The sequence below is a fragment of the Macaca thibetana genome, chromosome 13, assembly GCF_024542745.1.
Source record: "Macaca thibetana thibetana isolate TM-01 chromosome 13, ASM2454274v1, whole genome shotgun sequence".
In the NCBI taxonomy this organism is placed as follows: domain Eukaryota; kingdom Metazoa; phylum Chordata; class Mammalia; order Primates; family Cercopithecidae; genus Macaca; species Macaca thibetana.
In genome coordinates, this window is record NC_065590.1 from 2,941,627 (window position 1) to 2,954,676 (window position 13,050).

General features: G+C 42.4%; 2 protein-coding genes across 4 annotated transcripts in view; both read left to right on the forward strand.

Moving 5' to 3' along the window:
• The first annotated feature begins 92 nt into the window (after positions 1-92).
• On the forward strand, positions 93-7,527 carry LIPT1 (lipoyltransferase 1). Of its 3 annotated transcripts, none has more exons than XM_050755128.1 (2): positions 93-182; positions 6,347-7,527. In XM_050755128.1, the coding sequence occupies exon 2, from the start codon at positions 6,348-6,350 to the stop codon at positions 7,467-7,469; it is 1,122 nt and encodes a 373-aa protein (XP_050611085.1). In that variant the 5' UTR covers positions 93-182; position 6,347; the 3' UTR covers positions 7,470-7,527. The 3 variants fall into 3 exon arrangements, with proteins under 3 accessions (XP_050611085.1, XP_050611086.1, XP_050611084.1); XM_050755129.1 differs by lacking the exon at positions 93-182 and adding an exon at positions 251-492; XM_050755127.1 differs by lacking the exon at positions 93-182 and adding an exon at positions 504-3,498.
• The window catches only part of MRPL30 (mitochondrial ribosomal protein L30), a 39,482-nt gene continuing 26,545 nt past the window's right edge, over positions 114-13,050 (forward strand). Inside the window, exon 1 of the mRNA XM_050755174.1 lies at positions 114-182. The gene's annotated coding sequence lies outside the window, so the exon portion shown is untranslated. The remainder of the gene's footprint in view (positions 183-13,050) is intronic.

Below are 13,050 nucleotides of genomic sequence, written 5' to 3' on the forward strand. Positions count from 1 at the left end.
CCCCGCAGGCGGCGAGGCGCGGCGCGATCCCTGCGCGCCCCTCCTGCTCCGGCGCTCCAGGGGGCCGGCCCTCAGGGGGCGGGGCAGGGTCGCGCGCAAGGCCTGCCGGTTGCTCGGGGTCGTACGGCGCACTTTTCCAGCTCGCGCCCTCGCAAGGCCGTGTGTACGACCGGAAGCCGCAGGTGGGTGAAGCGGAAGCGGTTCTAGCCGGGATGTTGCGGGCCGTGGCGCGTGGGCGGCCGTGGTCCGTGGGCGCGAGCGGGGTCTCTGGCGGTGGGCCAGGGCCTGCGGGTTTCCCCCGCCGGTAGTGAAGGGTTCTGTGTGCACGCTTTCCCCTCGGCGCTTGGGACGACCCACTGTTAGGAAGGGTCGACCCCGAACACAAGAGGGAGGGTAAATACCGTAAAACATGTTGGAGGCTAGCTGTGTGCACGCCCCCTGGGAGCCAAAAGGGCGAAGTAAAACATGCACACGACCGTAATGAGATTCTGAGTAAGTTGTATATTACCAGAGAGGGGGCAAAATAATAGGGTCTTAGCAAGGTCTTATGAAGAAGCTGCGCCTGCCTAGAAAGATAGATGGGATTGTGCTGTTTTCGCTTTCAGTTCAGTGATGGGGAGGCGTGTTTGGCAGTGCAGAGGTAGGGAAGTGTCCCAAGAACATGGAAGATAAGGAAAAACTTTATAAAATTAGTCATTAAAGGGTTAGAGTAGAAAGATTCAAAGTGATTTTTAAGGAAAAAAATTTAACCAGACCATCAAAGGCTTGACACTGTCCCAACGACTGTGAAATATCCTGAAGTACTGTGCATTACTCAGTCGGGGTCTGATCCGCTACTGGAGCATAGAATAAAAAAAAGGGGCGCACCTGAGCCAGATGAATCCACGCCTCTAGAGGAGAGAGGGTATCCGGCTTAAGAGCAGGGGCTCTCCTGAGTTAAGGAAGTGTTTTTCTCAGAGCCCGTTCCGTCGGACATTCAAATCATGTAACTCAGTCCTTTTGTTCTGAGTATGTATTCACCAAGCAAACTTAAGAGTTGGCTTGTCAGTAGTCTTATAGTGAATAATTGGACAGGCTCATCTGAATATCTGATTGGTGGCCTATAGTTCTCTTTGTAAATCAATAAGCTGGCAGTCAGGGATTTTTGGACATCCCTTTGTTTTAACTTTTTTCACTCTGCGTGATTCTCATCTTTCGGGGTTCAGTTGAAATGTCACATCCTCACTGAGGTCTATTTATTGGTTTATGTGTTCAGGTGGTTAGAACAGCTTCTTGCATCTTTTCTCACATGACGCCTTCTTAATGAGGCTTAGCCTAACAACCCTATTTAAAATTGCAACGTACGTTTTCTCACATACACATTTCCAATCCTCCGTTTCTCAGCTCTACTTTTTTTTTTTTTTTTAATAGACCGAATCTCGCTCTGTTGCCCAGCCTGGAGTGCAGTGGCACCATCTCGGCCCACTGCAACCTCCACCTCCCGGGTTCAAGCGATTCTCCTGCCTCAGCCTCCCGAGTAGCTGGTATTACAGGCGCCCGCCACCACGCCCGGGTAATTTTTGTATTTTTGGGAGAGACGGGGTTTCACCATGTTGGCCAGGCTGGTCTCAAACTCCTGACCTCAGGTGATCTGTCCACCTCCGCCTCCCAGAGTGCTGGGATTACAGGTGTGAGTCACCTCACCTGGCCATCTACTTTTTTTAATAGCCCTCCTTATCACCTTTATTCATTTAACTCACTGATGAATCCCAAGTGCTGAGAACAATGTCATGTGATTGATGAGAACTTTGTTGAATTAAGACCTTTGTTTTGTTTCATTCACACTGTATATACAATACCTGGATGACTAGAGAGATTCTGAGCACTATTAAAATACCTTCATTGGCTCAATACATGAATTGGATCAATTCTGGAACCCTAACAAGATCACATTTTTGACCAAAGTCAATATCTTGAACTATAGTTTGTCAAGGTAAATGCCACTTTGACGTGTCTTGGTTAGGAATCCTTGTTCACTTGAGGGAATACATGTTGTATGATAGGAACAGTAAGCATAGAATAGAGGTGGGAAAGGGGGAACCCTGTCGTAACAGTTAATGTTTCGTATTTGCCAAACATGAATGGCTTATGCATATTAACACATTTAATTCTCTCAACCATTTTATGATGTCTGAGGCCACTGAAGCAGCTAGAGTCATTAGTAAGTGGCAGAGCCAGGTTTAAAAATTTAAGTCCTTAACTACTTTGCTATCCTTCCACACTCTGCATGTGCAGAGAAGAGTAAGAGCCTTAATCTTAGGAAAAGATATTTCACAAGATCTTTGACAATCTCCATATCCACAGACACCATCCAGCTTATTAGTGCCCGCCACTCCTATCTGTTACTTTCTCTGTTAAGGCTGCCTCCTACCTGAACTCTGGATCCCAATATCATCACTTTCTCAAGGACCTCCCTTCTCCAACGTTGCCCTGTCTTGACTCCTACCAGCGTCTAAACATGCTCAGATCTATTGCATCTTAAATCCTCTCCTAACTCCACATTCCTTTCTACCTACTGCCCTAGCTTTTCCACTTCACAACTAGAATACCCTCATTGTATCCACCTTGGGCCTCCTGTTTACTCAGTACATCTGGTTCTTACCAAGATCACTGATAACCTTCTTGATACTGTTTAATAGATCCTTTTCAACCCTCGTCTTAATTTGCTCAATCTTTGGCATTTGGCACTGTTAGCCATCTTGTCTCCTTGAAGCTTCCATAAAAGCATATTTAAAATTTTTCTGCCTTTTCTTCTATTCTCAGCTTCCTTTGGGAGCTCTCCCTGCTTCTTCTGTATATCCCTTAAATGTCGCTGCTCTTCAGGCTTATGTCACAGGCCCTTAAATCTTCCCACTGAACCACCTTCCTGTGACCTCAGTTACCATCCATTGAGCTCTGTACCGTTGGCTGCTAGTTCAACACAGTCAAAATGAACCAGTTATCTTAACTCCATACTTCCTGTTCCTATAAAATCTGTCCTAGGAAATTTCACCTCTTTGCCAGGCCAGAAATCAGGGCATAATATTAATAAAATAGTTAACACATATTGTGTACTTTCTTCAATGCCAGGCACTTCATATGTATTAGCTCATTAGACTCAACCTGATAATATGAGATGAGTCCTGTCATTATGCACATATTAGATAACAAATCTGAGGCATAGAAAAGTAATCTGCCTTAGGTCATTCAACTGATAAAGGATAGAGTTGGGATTTGAATGAGGGCAGTCTGGTTTGAGCTTGTAATCATTATATCATAAAGGACATCATCCTTGACTTCTTTTTCTCTCACCCTAATTCAGCCTATTACCAAGTATTGTACATTCTCCATGCTTAATCTCTAGGCAGTGTCTCTGAAGTATAAATCCAAAGCCCTCATGCCTGTAATCCCAGCGCTTTGGGAGGCCAAGGCAGGAGGACTGCTTGAGTCCAGGAGTTTGAGACCAGCCTGGACAGCAAGGTGAGATTTCATCTCTACCAAAAAAAAAAAAAAAAAAAAAAAAGGCCAGGCCTGGTGGCACATGCTGACTGAGGTGGGAGAATTGCTTAAGCCTAGGAGGGCGGGGCTGCAGTGAGCCGTGATCACACCACTGCACTCCAGCCTGGGCAATAAAGTTCAAGCATTTCACGTGGATTTAAGGTTCTTTATAATCTAACGTCTACTTCTCTTGCCTTCTTATTAACTCCCCATTCTTGTATTCCTAAGAACCAGCCAGTAGAATTAAATTATTTGCATGGGTCCTATCTCCTTTTCCACTAAGCCATTGCACAGTTAGAATTCTTTTCTTTACCCCTTTTATGTCTCAGCTTCAATGTCACATCCACTAATTAGAGCATTAGAGGGCCCTCTAATGTACTTAACACATATCACAGCACTTAGGACACTATATTTTCATTATTGCCTTACTTGTTTTTTAGTATCTCCCACTAGATTGTGGAGATACTTGTTTCTTGAAGGCAAGGACCAGTTCACCTTCTTTTTTTTTTTTTTTTTTAAGATAGTCTCGCTCTGTCGCCCAGGTTGGAATGCAGTGCCTCGATCTCAGCTCACTGCAAGCTCCGCCTCTCAGGTTCACGCCATTCTCCTGCCTCAGCCTTTGGAGTAGCTGGGACTACAGGTACCCGCCACCATGCCTGGCTAATTTTTTGTATTTTTAGTAGCGACGGGGTTTCACTGTGTTAGCCAGGATAGTCTCGATCTCCTGACCTCATGATCCGCCCGCCTCGGCCTCCCAAAGTGCTGGGATTATAGGCGTGAACCACTGTACCCGGCCAGTTCACCTTCCTAATGTCACTCATATCCATCCCCTTCTCTCTCTCTCTCTCTCTCTCTCTCTCTCTCTCTCCTACCATACTTTAGGCCCTCATCTCTAGTGTGGACAACTTTACTTAGTCCGTTAACTGTTCTCCCTGTCCCCAGTCCATCCTTTATTTAATCCATACTCAACCCTGCAGAGGCAGATTTGTATAATGGCTGAGTTAACACTTCCTGCTTAAAACTTCAGTGGATCTTAGCTGCCTTTTAAAAAGTCCAAATATTTTAGTTCATTACATGATTTATCTCCTCCCATTTTCTATCTTCTTATTGCCTTGTACCTAGGAGACACTCCATACATACTTGTTGAATGAATATGGTACTGTGTCAAAGTCAGTCAAGCAGAACCAAGAACAAAGAGATTAACCAAAGTAATGCAATCTCGGTTGCGAGGCTTCCTAGGACAGAATAGCCACAGGCTTCAGTGGAACTTGAAGACTAGTACTGTAGCTCTTTCTCCTAGGAGGGAATCCCCAAAACACACCTCACTATTACATGACTCTTTGTCTTTGCATATGCCTGGAATACACTCCTCGACCTGGCAAACTATCCGATTTGGTGACTCAGTTCAAGTATTCCTTCCTCTATTAAACCTCGCCACACCTTTCTAGACAGAATGTAAACTGATTCAACTTTTTGTAGGTTAGTTTATAAACTATAACAAGAGTGATGAAAATAGGAAGACTCTTTAATCTAGGAATTGTACTTCTAAGATATTACTTAACTAAAGAACTTGGTTCCAGGTGTGGTGGCCCATGCCTGTAATCCCAGCACTTTGGGAGGCTGAGGTAGGAGGATCACTCAAGCCCAGGAGTTCAAGATCAACCTGGGCAACATAGGGAGACCCCCATCGCTACAAAAAATTTAAAAATTAGCCAGGCATGGTGGCGTATACCTGTAGTCCCAGCTGCTTCAGAGGCTGAGGTGTGGAGATTGCCTGAGCCCAGGAGGTCAAGGCTGTAGTGAGACAACTACAGAGTGACACCCTGTCTTAAACAATGGAATATTAAACAGTCATTAAAGCTGATGCAAAATAGGCTTAATGGGCGGGTGCAGTGACTCACGCCTGTAATCCCAGCACTTTGGGAGGCTGAGGTGGGCAGATCACCTGAGGTCAGGAGTTCGAGACCAGCATGGCCAACATGGTGAAACCCCGTATCTAGTAAAAATACAAAATTTAGCTAGGCGTGGTGGCAGGCGCCTGTGATCCCAGCTGAGGCAAGAGAATCACTTGAACCCGGGAGGCATAGGTTGCGGTGAGCCAAGATCACGCCATGGCATTCTAGCCTGGGTGACAGGGCAAGACTCCATCTCAAAAAAATATGCATGGATGGATGGATGGATGGATGGATAGATCGTTGAATGAAATAATAGTATCGTTACACTTTGGGGGAGGGAAATGTGTGTGCATACACATGCTTAGAAATAAAATGGATTTACACCAAAATGTTCATTGTGATTAGGACTATCAATGCTTTTATTTTCTTATTCTTGCTTATCTGTATTTTCTCATTTTTCTTGATGAACATTTGTTACTTGTGAATTCAACATAATTTGGCTTTAAGATATATTCTAGGTAATGTGGCCGAGTGCAGTGGCTCATGCCTGTAATCCCAGCACTTTGGGAGGCCAGGACGGGAGGATCGCTTGAGCCCAGGGGTTTGAGACCAGCCTGGGCAATGTGGTGAAATCCTGTCTCTAAGAGGAAAAAAAAAAAAAGATACATTACATAATGTATTTGCAGCAGACTTACTGTTTGAAAACTGTGAAATTATTTCAACTGAAATTATTTGAAATTTGTCTTCATTTATTTCTTTTGAATACTGAGTTACAGCATTGCTAAAGACTAATTGTAAAGCTAAAAGCCAAAAGCAACTGCACTGGATACTTAGAAATAAGTTCGGATTAAATACCCAATAATTGATAGTTAGAAAATATAATTTAATGTTCCTTTTTTTAATGAATTAATTTGTTTGTCTTCCATTTTTAAAAGCATGTTGATTCCATTTTCAATGAAGAATTGCTTCCAGTTACTTTGTAACCACCAGGTCCCAGCAGCTGGCTTTAAACAAACAGTAAAAAATGGGCTCATTTTACAGTCAGTTTCCAATGATGTCTATCAAAATCTGGCTGTGGAAGACTGGATCCATGACCACATGAATCTAGAAGGCAAACCAATTCTATTCTTTTGGCGGAATTCTCCCTCTGTTGTAATTGGTAAGCATCAAAATCCTTGGCAGGAATGTAACCTGAATCTAATGAGAGAAGAAGGTATAAAACTGGCTCGGAGAAGAAGCGGAGGAGGAACAGTCTACCATGATATGGGTAATATCAATTTGACTTTCTTTACAACCAAAAAAAAGTATGATAGAATGGAAAATCTGAAATTAATTTTGAGAGCTCTGAATGCTGTCCAACCCCAGCTAGATGTGCAGGCTACCAAAAGGTTTGACCTTTTACTTGATGGACAGTTTAAAATCTCAGGAACAGCTTCTAAGATCGGCCGGACTACTGCCTATCACCATTGCACTTTATTATGTAGTACTGACGGGACGTTCTTGTCTTCTTTGCTAAAGAGTCCTTACCAAGGGATCAGGAGCAATGCCACTGCCAGCATACCTTCCTTAGTGAAAAATCTTTTGGAAAAGGATCCCACTCTGACCTGTGAAGTACTAATGAATGCTGTCGCTACAGAGTATGCTGCTTATCATCAAATTGATCATCACATTCACCTAATAAACCCAACGGACGAGACACTGTTTCCTGGCATAAATAGCAAAGCCAAAGAACTACAAACGTGGGAGTGGATATACGGCAAAACTCCAAAGTTTAGTATAAATACTTCCTTTCATGTGTTGTATGAACAGTCACACTTGGAAATTAAAGTATTCCTAGACATAAAGAATGGAAGAATTGAAATTTGTAATATTGAAGCACCTGATCATTGGTTGCCATTGGAAATACGTGACAAATTAAATTCAAGTCTTATTGGCAGTAAGTTTTGCCCAACTGAAACTACCATGCTAACAAATATATTACTTAGAACATGTCCACAAGACCACAAACTACACAGTAAATGGAATATTCTCTGTGAAAAAATTAAGGGAATAATGTGATTCTAAGTAAATGTCTTAATACAGTTTCAATTAGAAAATAAAATGTCTCATACTTGCACATTGTATGTCAAAAAAAAAAACTAGTCTCTTTCAGTAACTTCAAAAAAAATAAAAATAAAAAACGTAGTCTCTTTCAGTAACTTCTCCCCATCTGAAATTATTTATCACCTATCCCTATCTGTGTATTTCTTCTGACCTCTAGGATCCTCTTTCTTCTCTTTCTTCCTTCATTGATTTTATTTTATTTATTTCATTTATTTATTTTGAGACAGAGTTTCACTCTGTCACCCAGGCTGGAGTGCAGTGGCACGATCTTGGCCCACTGTAACCTTTACCTCCTGAGTCCAAGTGGTTCTCATGCCTCAGCCTCCCAAGCAGTGGGACTACAAGCTTGTGACACCACGCCCAGCTAATTTTTTCTATTTTTAGTAGAGACAGGGTTTCACTGTGTTGGCCAGGCTGGTCTCGAACTCCTGGCCTCAAGTAATCCACTGGCCTCGGCCTCCCAAAGTTGTGGGATTACAGGCATGAGCCACCATGCCCTGTCTGTTCATTGATTTTAATACCTGGCATGTATTTATATTTCAGCTGCTGCTGCTTTAACTCTCTTGGGGCTATATACAATATTGGACACTCTCACCTTAGACTTAGTTCTCTGTTTTTCTTCCCTCTCGGAGATATAACCCAGATTTCTTGTCACCTCTCCTCATATCTCAAACTCTAAAATTCTCCCTTTTAGTTATATTTTCTTATCTTTCTACTCTCCCACTAAAAATTAAGGCTGTTGCACTTTTCTTTCTTTTTTTTTTTTTTTTTGAGACGGAGTCTCGCTCTGTCACCCAGGCTGGAGTGCAGTGGCCGGATCTCAGCTCACTGCAAGCTCCGCCTCCCGGGTTCACGCCATTCTCCTGCCTCAGCCTCCCGAGTAGCTGGGACTACGGGCGCCCGCCACCTCGCCTGGCTAGTTTTTTGTATTTTTTAGTAGAGACGGGGTTTCACCGTGTTAACCAGGATGGTCTCGATCTCCCGACCTCGTGATCCGCCCGTCTCGGCCTCCCAAAGTGCTGGGATTACAGGCTTGAGCCACCGCGCCCGGCCAGCTGTTGCACTTTTCTAAGCTCTTAACCCTTCCCTAATCTCTCCTTGCATCATTTCCCTTCTATCCCAGCCTGAAATTTACTTTATGCTCTACTTTCTTACGAGTATTCTCATTTGCTTCTCTCCTTTGACCTTCTACCGTAGCCACTTTTTAATTTTAGTCTAAACAATTGATTTCCTATTCTTTTTGGCAGGTGATGCTGGGGAGTAAGATCATATAATCATTGAAGATTAGCCCAGTTTGATATTTATAATTTTCAACTTAATGTATCTTTCTGCTGGTGTCAGATTTAATTCATCTCTGGTTGAGTTCCCCTCATTCTTGAGGGGAATGTGTCCACTCTTCTCAAGCTCAGAATTCCACTACTCTTACCTTGTCACAAACCTTGATTCATAATTTGGTGAGAGTTGAGACCTTCAGAAATGAGCCCGTCCAGCCCCCATAGCCGCCCTCCTCCCCTCTCCCCTCCCTTTCTCTTTCAAGACAGGGTCTTACCCTTGCCCAGGCTGGAGTGCAGTGGCATGCTCATAGGTCCTGGGCTCAAGTGATCCTCTCGCTTCAGGTTCTAGAGTAGCTGGAACCACAGGTGCTCAACACCATGCCCAGCTCCCTCTTTTTTTTTTTATGAGTTATATTCTTTTAATATATCTCAGTAGTTCCAGGCCCCATCCTTTTTTTATTTTTAGGAAGAGCAGGCATGGACACAGGGTTTTGCCGACAACTGATTATCTCAGAGTGGGGGTGAGTGAGTGATTGTATTTTTCAAGGTGTTCTTGGGACAAACATGATTGGCAGTTTAGCAGGTTTAATGGGCAGGTCCTTTTGTTATGTAAAAGCAATATTAAATACCAGGTAAACACAACTTTGAAGAGATTACTCATGAGTGTATCGCACTTGTTGCCACATGTGAAAATTATTTTTTGAGAAAGGTGAAAAATCCTGATATGATGTGCTTTGGTGCAGTAATACCATTTGTTTCTCCAGAGAGAGGATATCATCAGGCAAAGGGTGTTAAGGGCTTCGAGTTCCAAATTGGAAATCTGGCCAAGTAACCCCTGAAACATGGACTCAAGATATGTTTTGCAGTGGTTTCCCCAGAACTTTCTGAATGTTTGCATATGGGCATGAGCGAGGAGTCAGAACGGCGCATATGTGTGTGTGTGTGTATATATATATATATATAGTCTTATTTTTTTGAGACAGAGTCTTATTCTGTCACCTAGGCTGGAGTGCAGAGGTATGATCTCAGTTCACCACCATCTCTGCCTCCTGGGTTCAAGTGATCCTCCTGCCTCAGCCTCCCAAGTAGCTGCACCACCACGCCTGGCTAATTTTTGTATTTTGAGCGGAGACAGGTTTCACTATGTTGGCCAGGCTGTTCTTGAACTCCTGACCTCAGGTGATTTCCCTGCCTCAGCCTCCCAGAGTCCTGAGATTACAGGTGTGAGCCACTGTACCTGGCCTTTACTCCTAAATTTCTTATTTGAGATTGGATGGATGGGAGTATACGTGGGGAGTAGGGGAGTATATATGAAAAGTTTGGTTGGGGTGTATTATATGTGAAATGTTTGTGTGCTTCTGAGATGTCATAGGCAGTTGAATAAGAACTCCAAGGAGAAGTCTTGGCTTAATTTATAAATTTGAGGGCTAACCACATATAAATAGTACTTTAAGTCATGAGAATGAATAATTTTGGACTTTTATAATTCATCTAAAGTTTAAATTTTAAACTATTAAATATTCAGCATCTGAGTCCCCTTACATGTTTGGGGACCTCTCCACCTCGTAGGAGGTACTTCTACTTCCTTCTGTGGAAACAAAAGTTCACTATACTGTTTCCTGGCCTTCCTCGAAGCACAGGCATGAGCACATGACTTACGCTGTGCCAATGAGATGCAACTGCTCCATACTTTGAATTAGACAGTAGTGATGCAGAACATCAGGAATGATGAGAACCCTTCTCTGGAAGCAGCGACAGGGGCCTGAATTTCTAGGGTCATGGAGGCAGTGAGGCTGGCAGTGGTAGTTTCCATGCCAGTGATGTCAGTGATGTAGGCTACTGCATCCAGCCCTTGCATCAGTGTCAGCAGGGGTGTCATCTGATTAGTTCTGGGTAGTGATTCTAGATGTGATTTTTCACTCCCAAACCTCTATGTCTCAGTCTATAGCTTAACTACCTACTATTCTTGTAATAAACCCCTTTTTGCTTATATCAGGTAGGAGCAGTTTTCATTGCTTTTTACTAAGAACACTTACTGTGTAATCAGGGAAAGAGTGTGAATAAAAAAAAGGTTACTACCTAGTACCTAGCTTGGGAGAACTTCAGTATTTAAAATATAAGAAGAATGGAGGAAGAAAGTATGTTTCATGAAAGTCAAGAGTTTCAAGAAGGGAGTAGCCAACTGGGTCAAATGCTTCTGAAAGGTCACATGATACGAGAGTTTAAAAGTGCCCATTGAATATGGTGATATAGAGATCACTGTTGACCTTAGCAAAAACGATGTCAGTGGAGTAATTGGGGCAGTAGCCAGACTGAAGTGAGTTAAAGTGAATAGGTGGTGAGGAAATAAGAAAAAACAAAACAAAACAGAGAGCACTCTTTCAAGAAGTTTTTCATGAAGAATGAAAAAATAGGGTGGCATCTGGCTCGAGATGTGTGTGTACTGATAGGAACGATGCAGTATAGCAGGAGAGGCTGCTCTAAGGCCCAAGTCCTTGTGGAGGCTAAAGGAGGTCAGGTCAAGGTCACTGCCAAAAATCTGGCCATCATCCTTATATATTAGGAATACTGACTCTATAATTTTATAAATTTGATCTCTCATTTTTTTTAACTTAGTTTATGTGTCCTTTTTACTCAAGTTTTGTATATTTACATGACCAAGTCTTTTGCTCTTAACAGTTCGGGGGCTTTCTGTTATACTCGGTTTATTAAGTGGGGTTTTAAAATATATGTATATAAATTTTTCATTAATTAGCTCTGTAATACATTTAGAATTCTTTCTTTATGTGGTGTCAACGTCATTATAGAAAAATTTCTTTATGCGGAGTAAGACAGAGGCCTTAATGGTATTTTTTCCAACCATTTGTTGAGTTCTTTCTCCACTAACTCAAAATGTCACCTTTACTATATATTAAATACTCATTTATATACATTCAATTTCTCTCTTTCAAATGTGTTTCTGGACTCTTTTATTCTGTCCCACTGATTTATTTGCCCGTGCCTATGCCCATACATTTTTAAGAAAATTATTGTAGCTATGTCTTTATAGCTGGTCAAGTAAGTCTCCTGGTGTTACTCTTTTGTTATTTAATTTATAAATTAAGTTAGAGAAAACTGACATTAAGTCTTCCCATTCAGGAGTACAATTTGTCTTTCTAGTTACCCTAATTTTCTTTTATATCCTTCCATAACGCTTACAGCTGTTCACATAGTTCTTATACATTTCCTGATGTATTTAAGCTGTAGCTGGTAGGCTTCTGGTGCCCTAATTAGATCTTGGAATAGAACGCCAAATATCTAGAATGGATAGCATGTCTGTAGACTCTTTTCTTTAAATATCACTACGTCTTAGCCAGGATTTTTACAGCAGTTGGATAAAAGTTAATTGCACAGGGTTGTGGATTGCTAATTCTCCATAGTAACAGATGGATATGCTTTAGAAATCAGAATTGTTATTTTAACATGAAGGTAAAGAGGCCTAACACATGTTCTTACCTTAATTAAGAGCTACTCCATTTCCATGTGGTATCAGGTACCAGGCAAGATAAGCTAAGATACTCTGCAGAAAGGAACTTTGGATCAGGCCAACACTTGTTCAGGTGTTTCCCTGAGACCCTGAATTTCCATATGATAAAGCTTAGCAAATTAGTTTGAGTCTAAAATTTTTCAGATTCAGTGTTATCAGCACCTGAACCTGAAAACAAAACAAAAAAAAAAATCAGGAACTGTTCTGGAAGCCCTTCCTGGCCTTTTACGCCATCTTGTACCTACCAGCTGTCTCACAAAAGGAAAACATAGTCTCCAAGGCTTGCCCAAGACCACTCTCTCCAACCTTGTTCCCATGTCTCTACCTTTGGTCCTCTACACCATTTAACTCTGTATAGTCCTCAGATGTGACATTTGTATGTGCACTCTCCAATACTGAACACTGGTACTATAGTTTTCCTCGTACATATGTTAGCTTAGCTGGGTTTTTTTGTTTGTTTATTTTGAGATGGAGTTTTACTCTTGTTGCCCAGGCTGGAGTGCAATGGCACAATCTCCGCTCACCACAGCCTCCGCCTCCAGGGTTCAAGCAATTCTCCTGCCTCAGCCTCCCGAGTAGTTGGAATTACAGGCATGCACCACCACGGCCAGCTGATTTTGTATTTTTAGTAAAGACAGGGTTTCTCCATGTTAGTCAGGCTGGTCTCAAACTCCTGACTTAGGTGAGCCGCCTGCCTCCACCTCCCAAAGTGCTGAGATTACAGGCGTGAGCCACT

Bases quoted from the DNA above. Each gene is read 5' to 3' on its own strand.
- LIPT1 (XM_050755127.1), top strand. From the start codon at position 3,416: ATGCCTGTAATCCCAGCGCTTTGGGAGGCCAAGGCAGGAGGACTGCTT. The intron at 3,499-6,346 runs GTGAGATTTCAT...CATTTTTAAAAG, and splicing joins AGACCAGCCTGGACAGCAAG to CATGTTGATTCCATTTTCAA.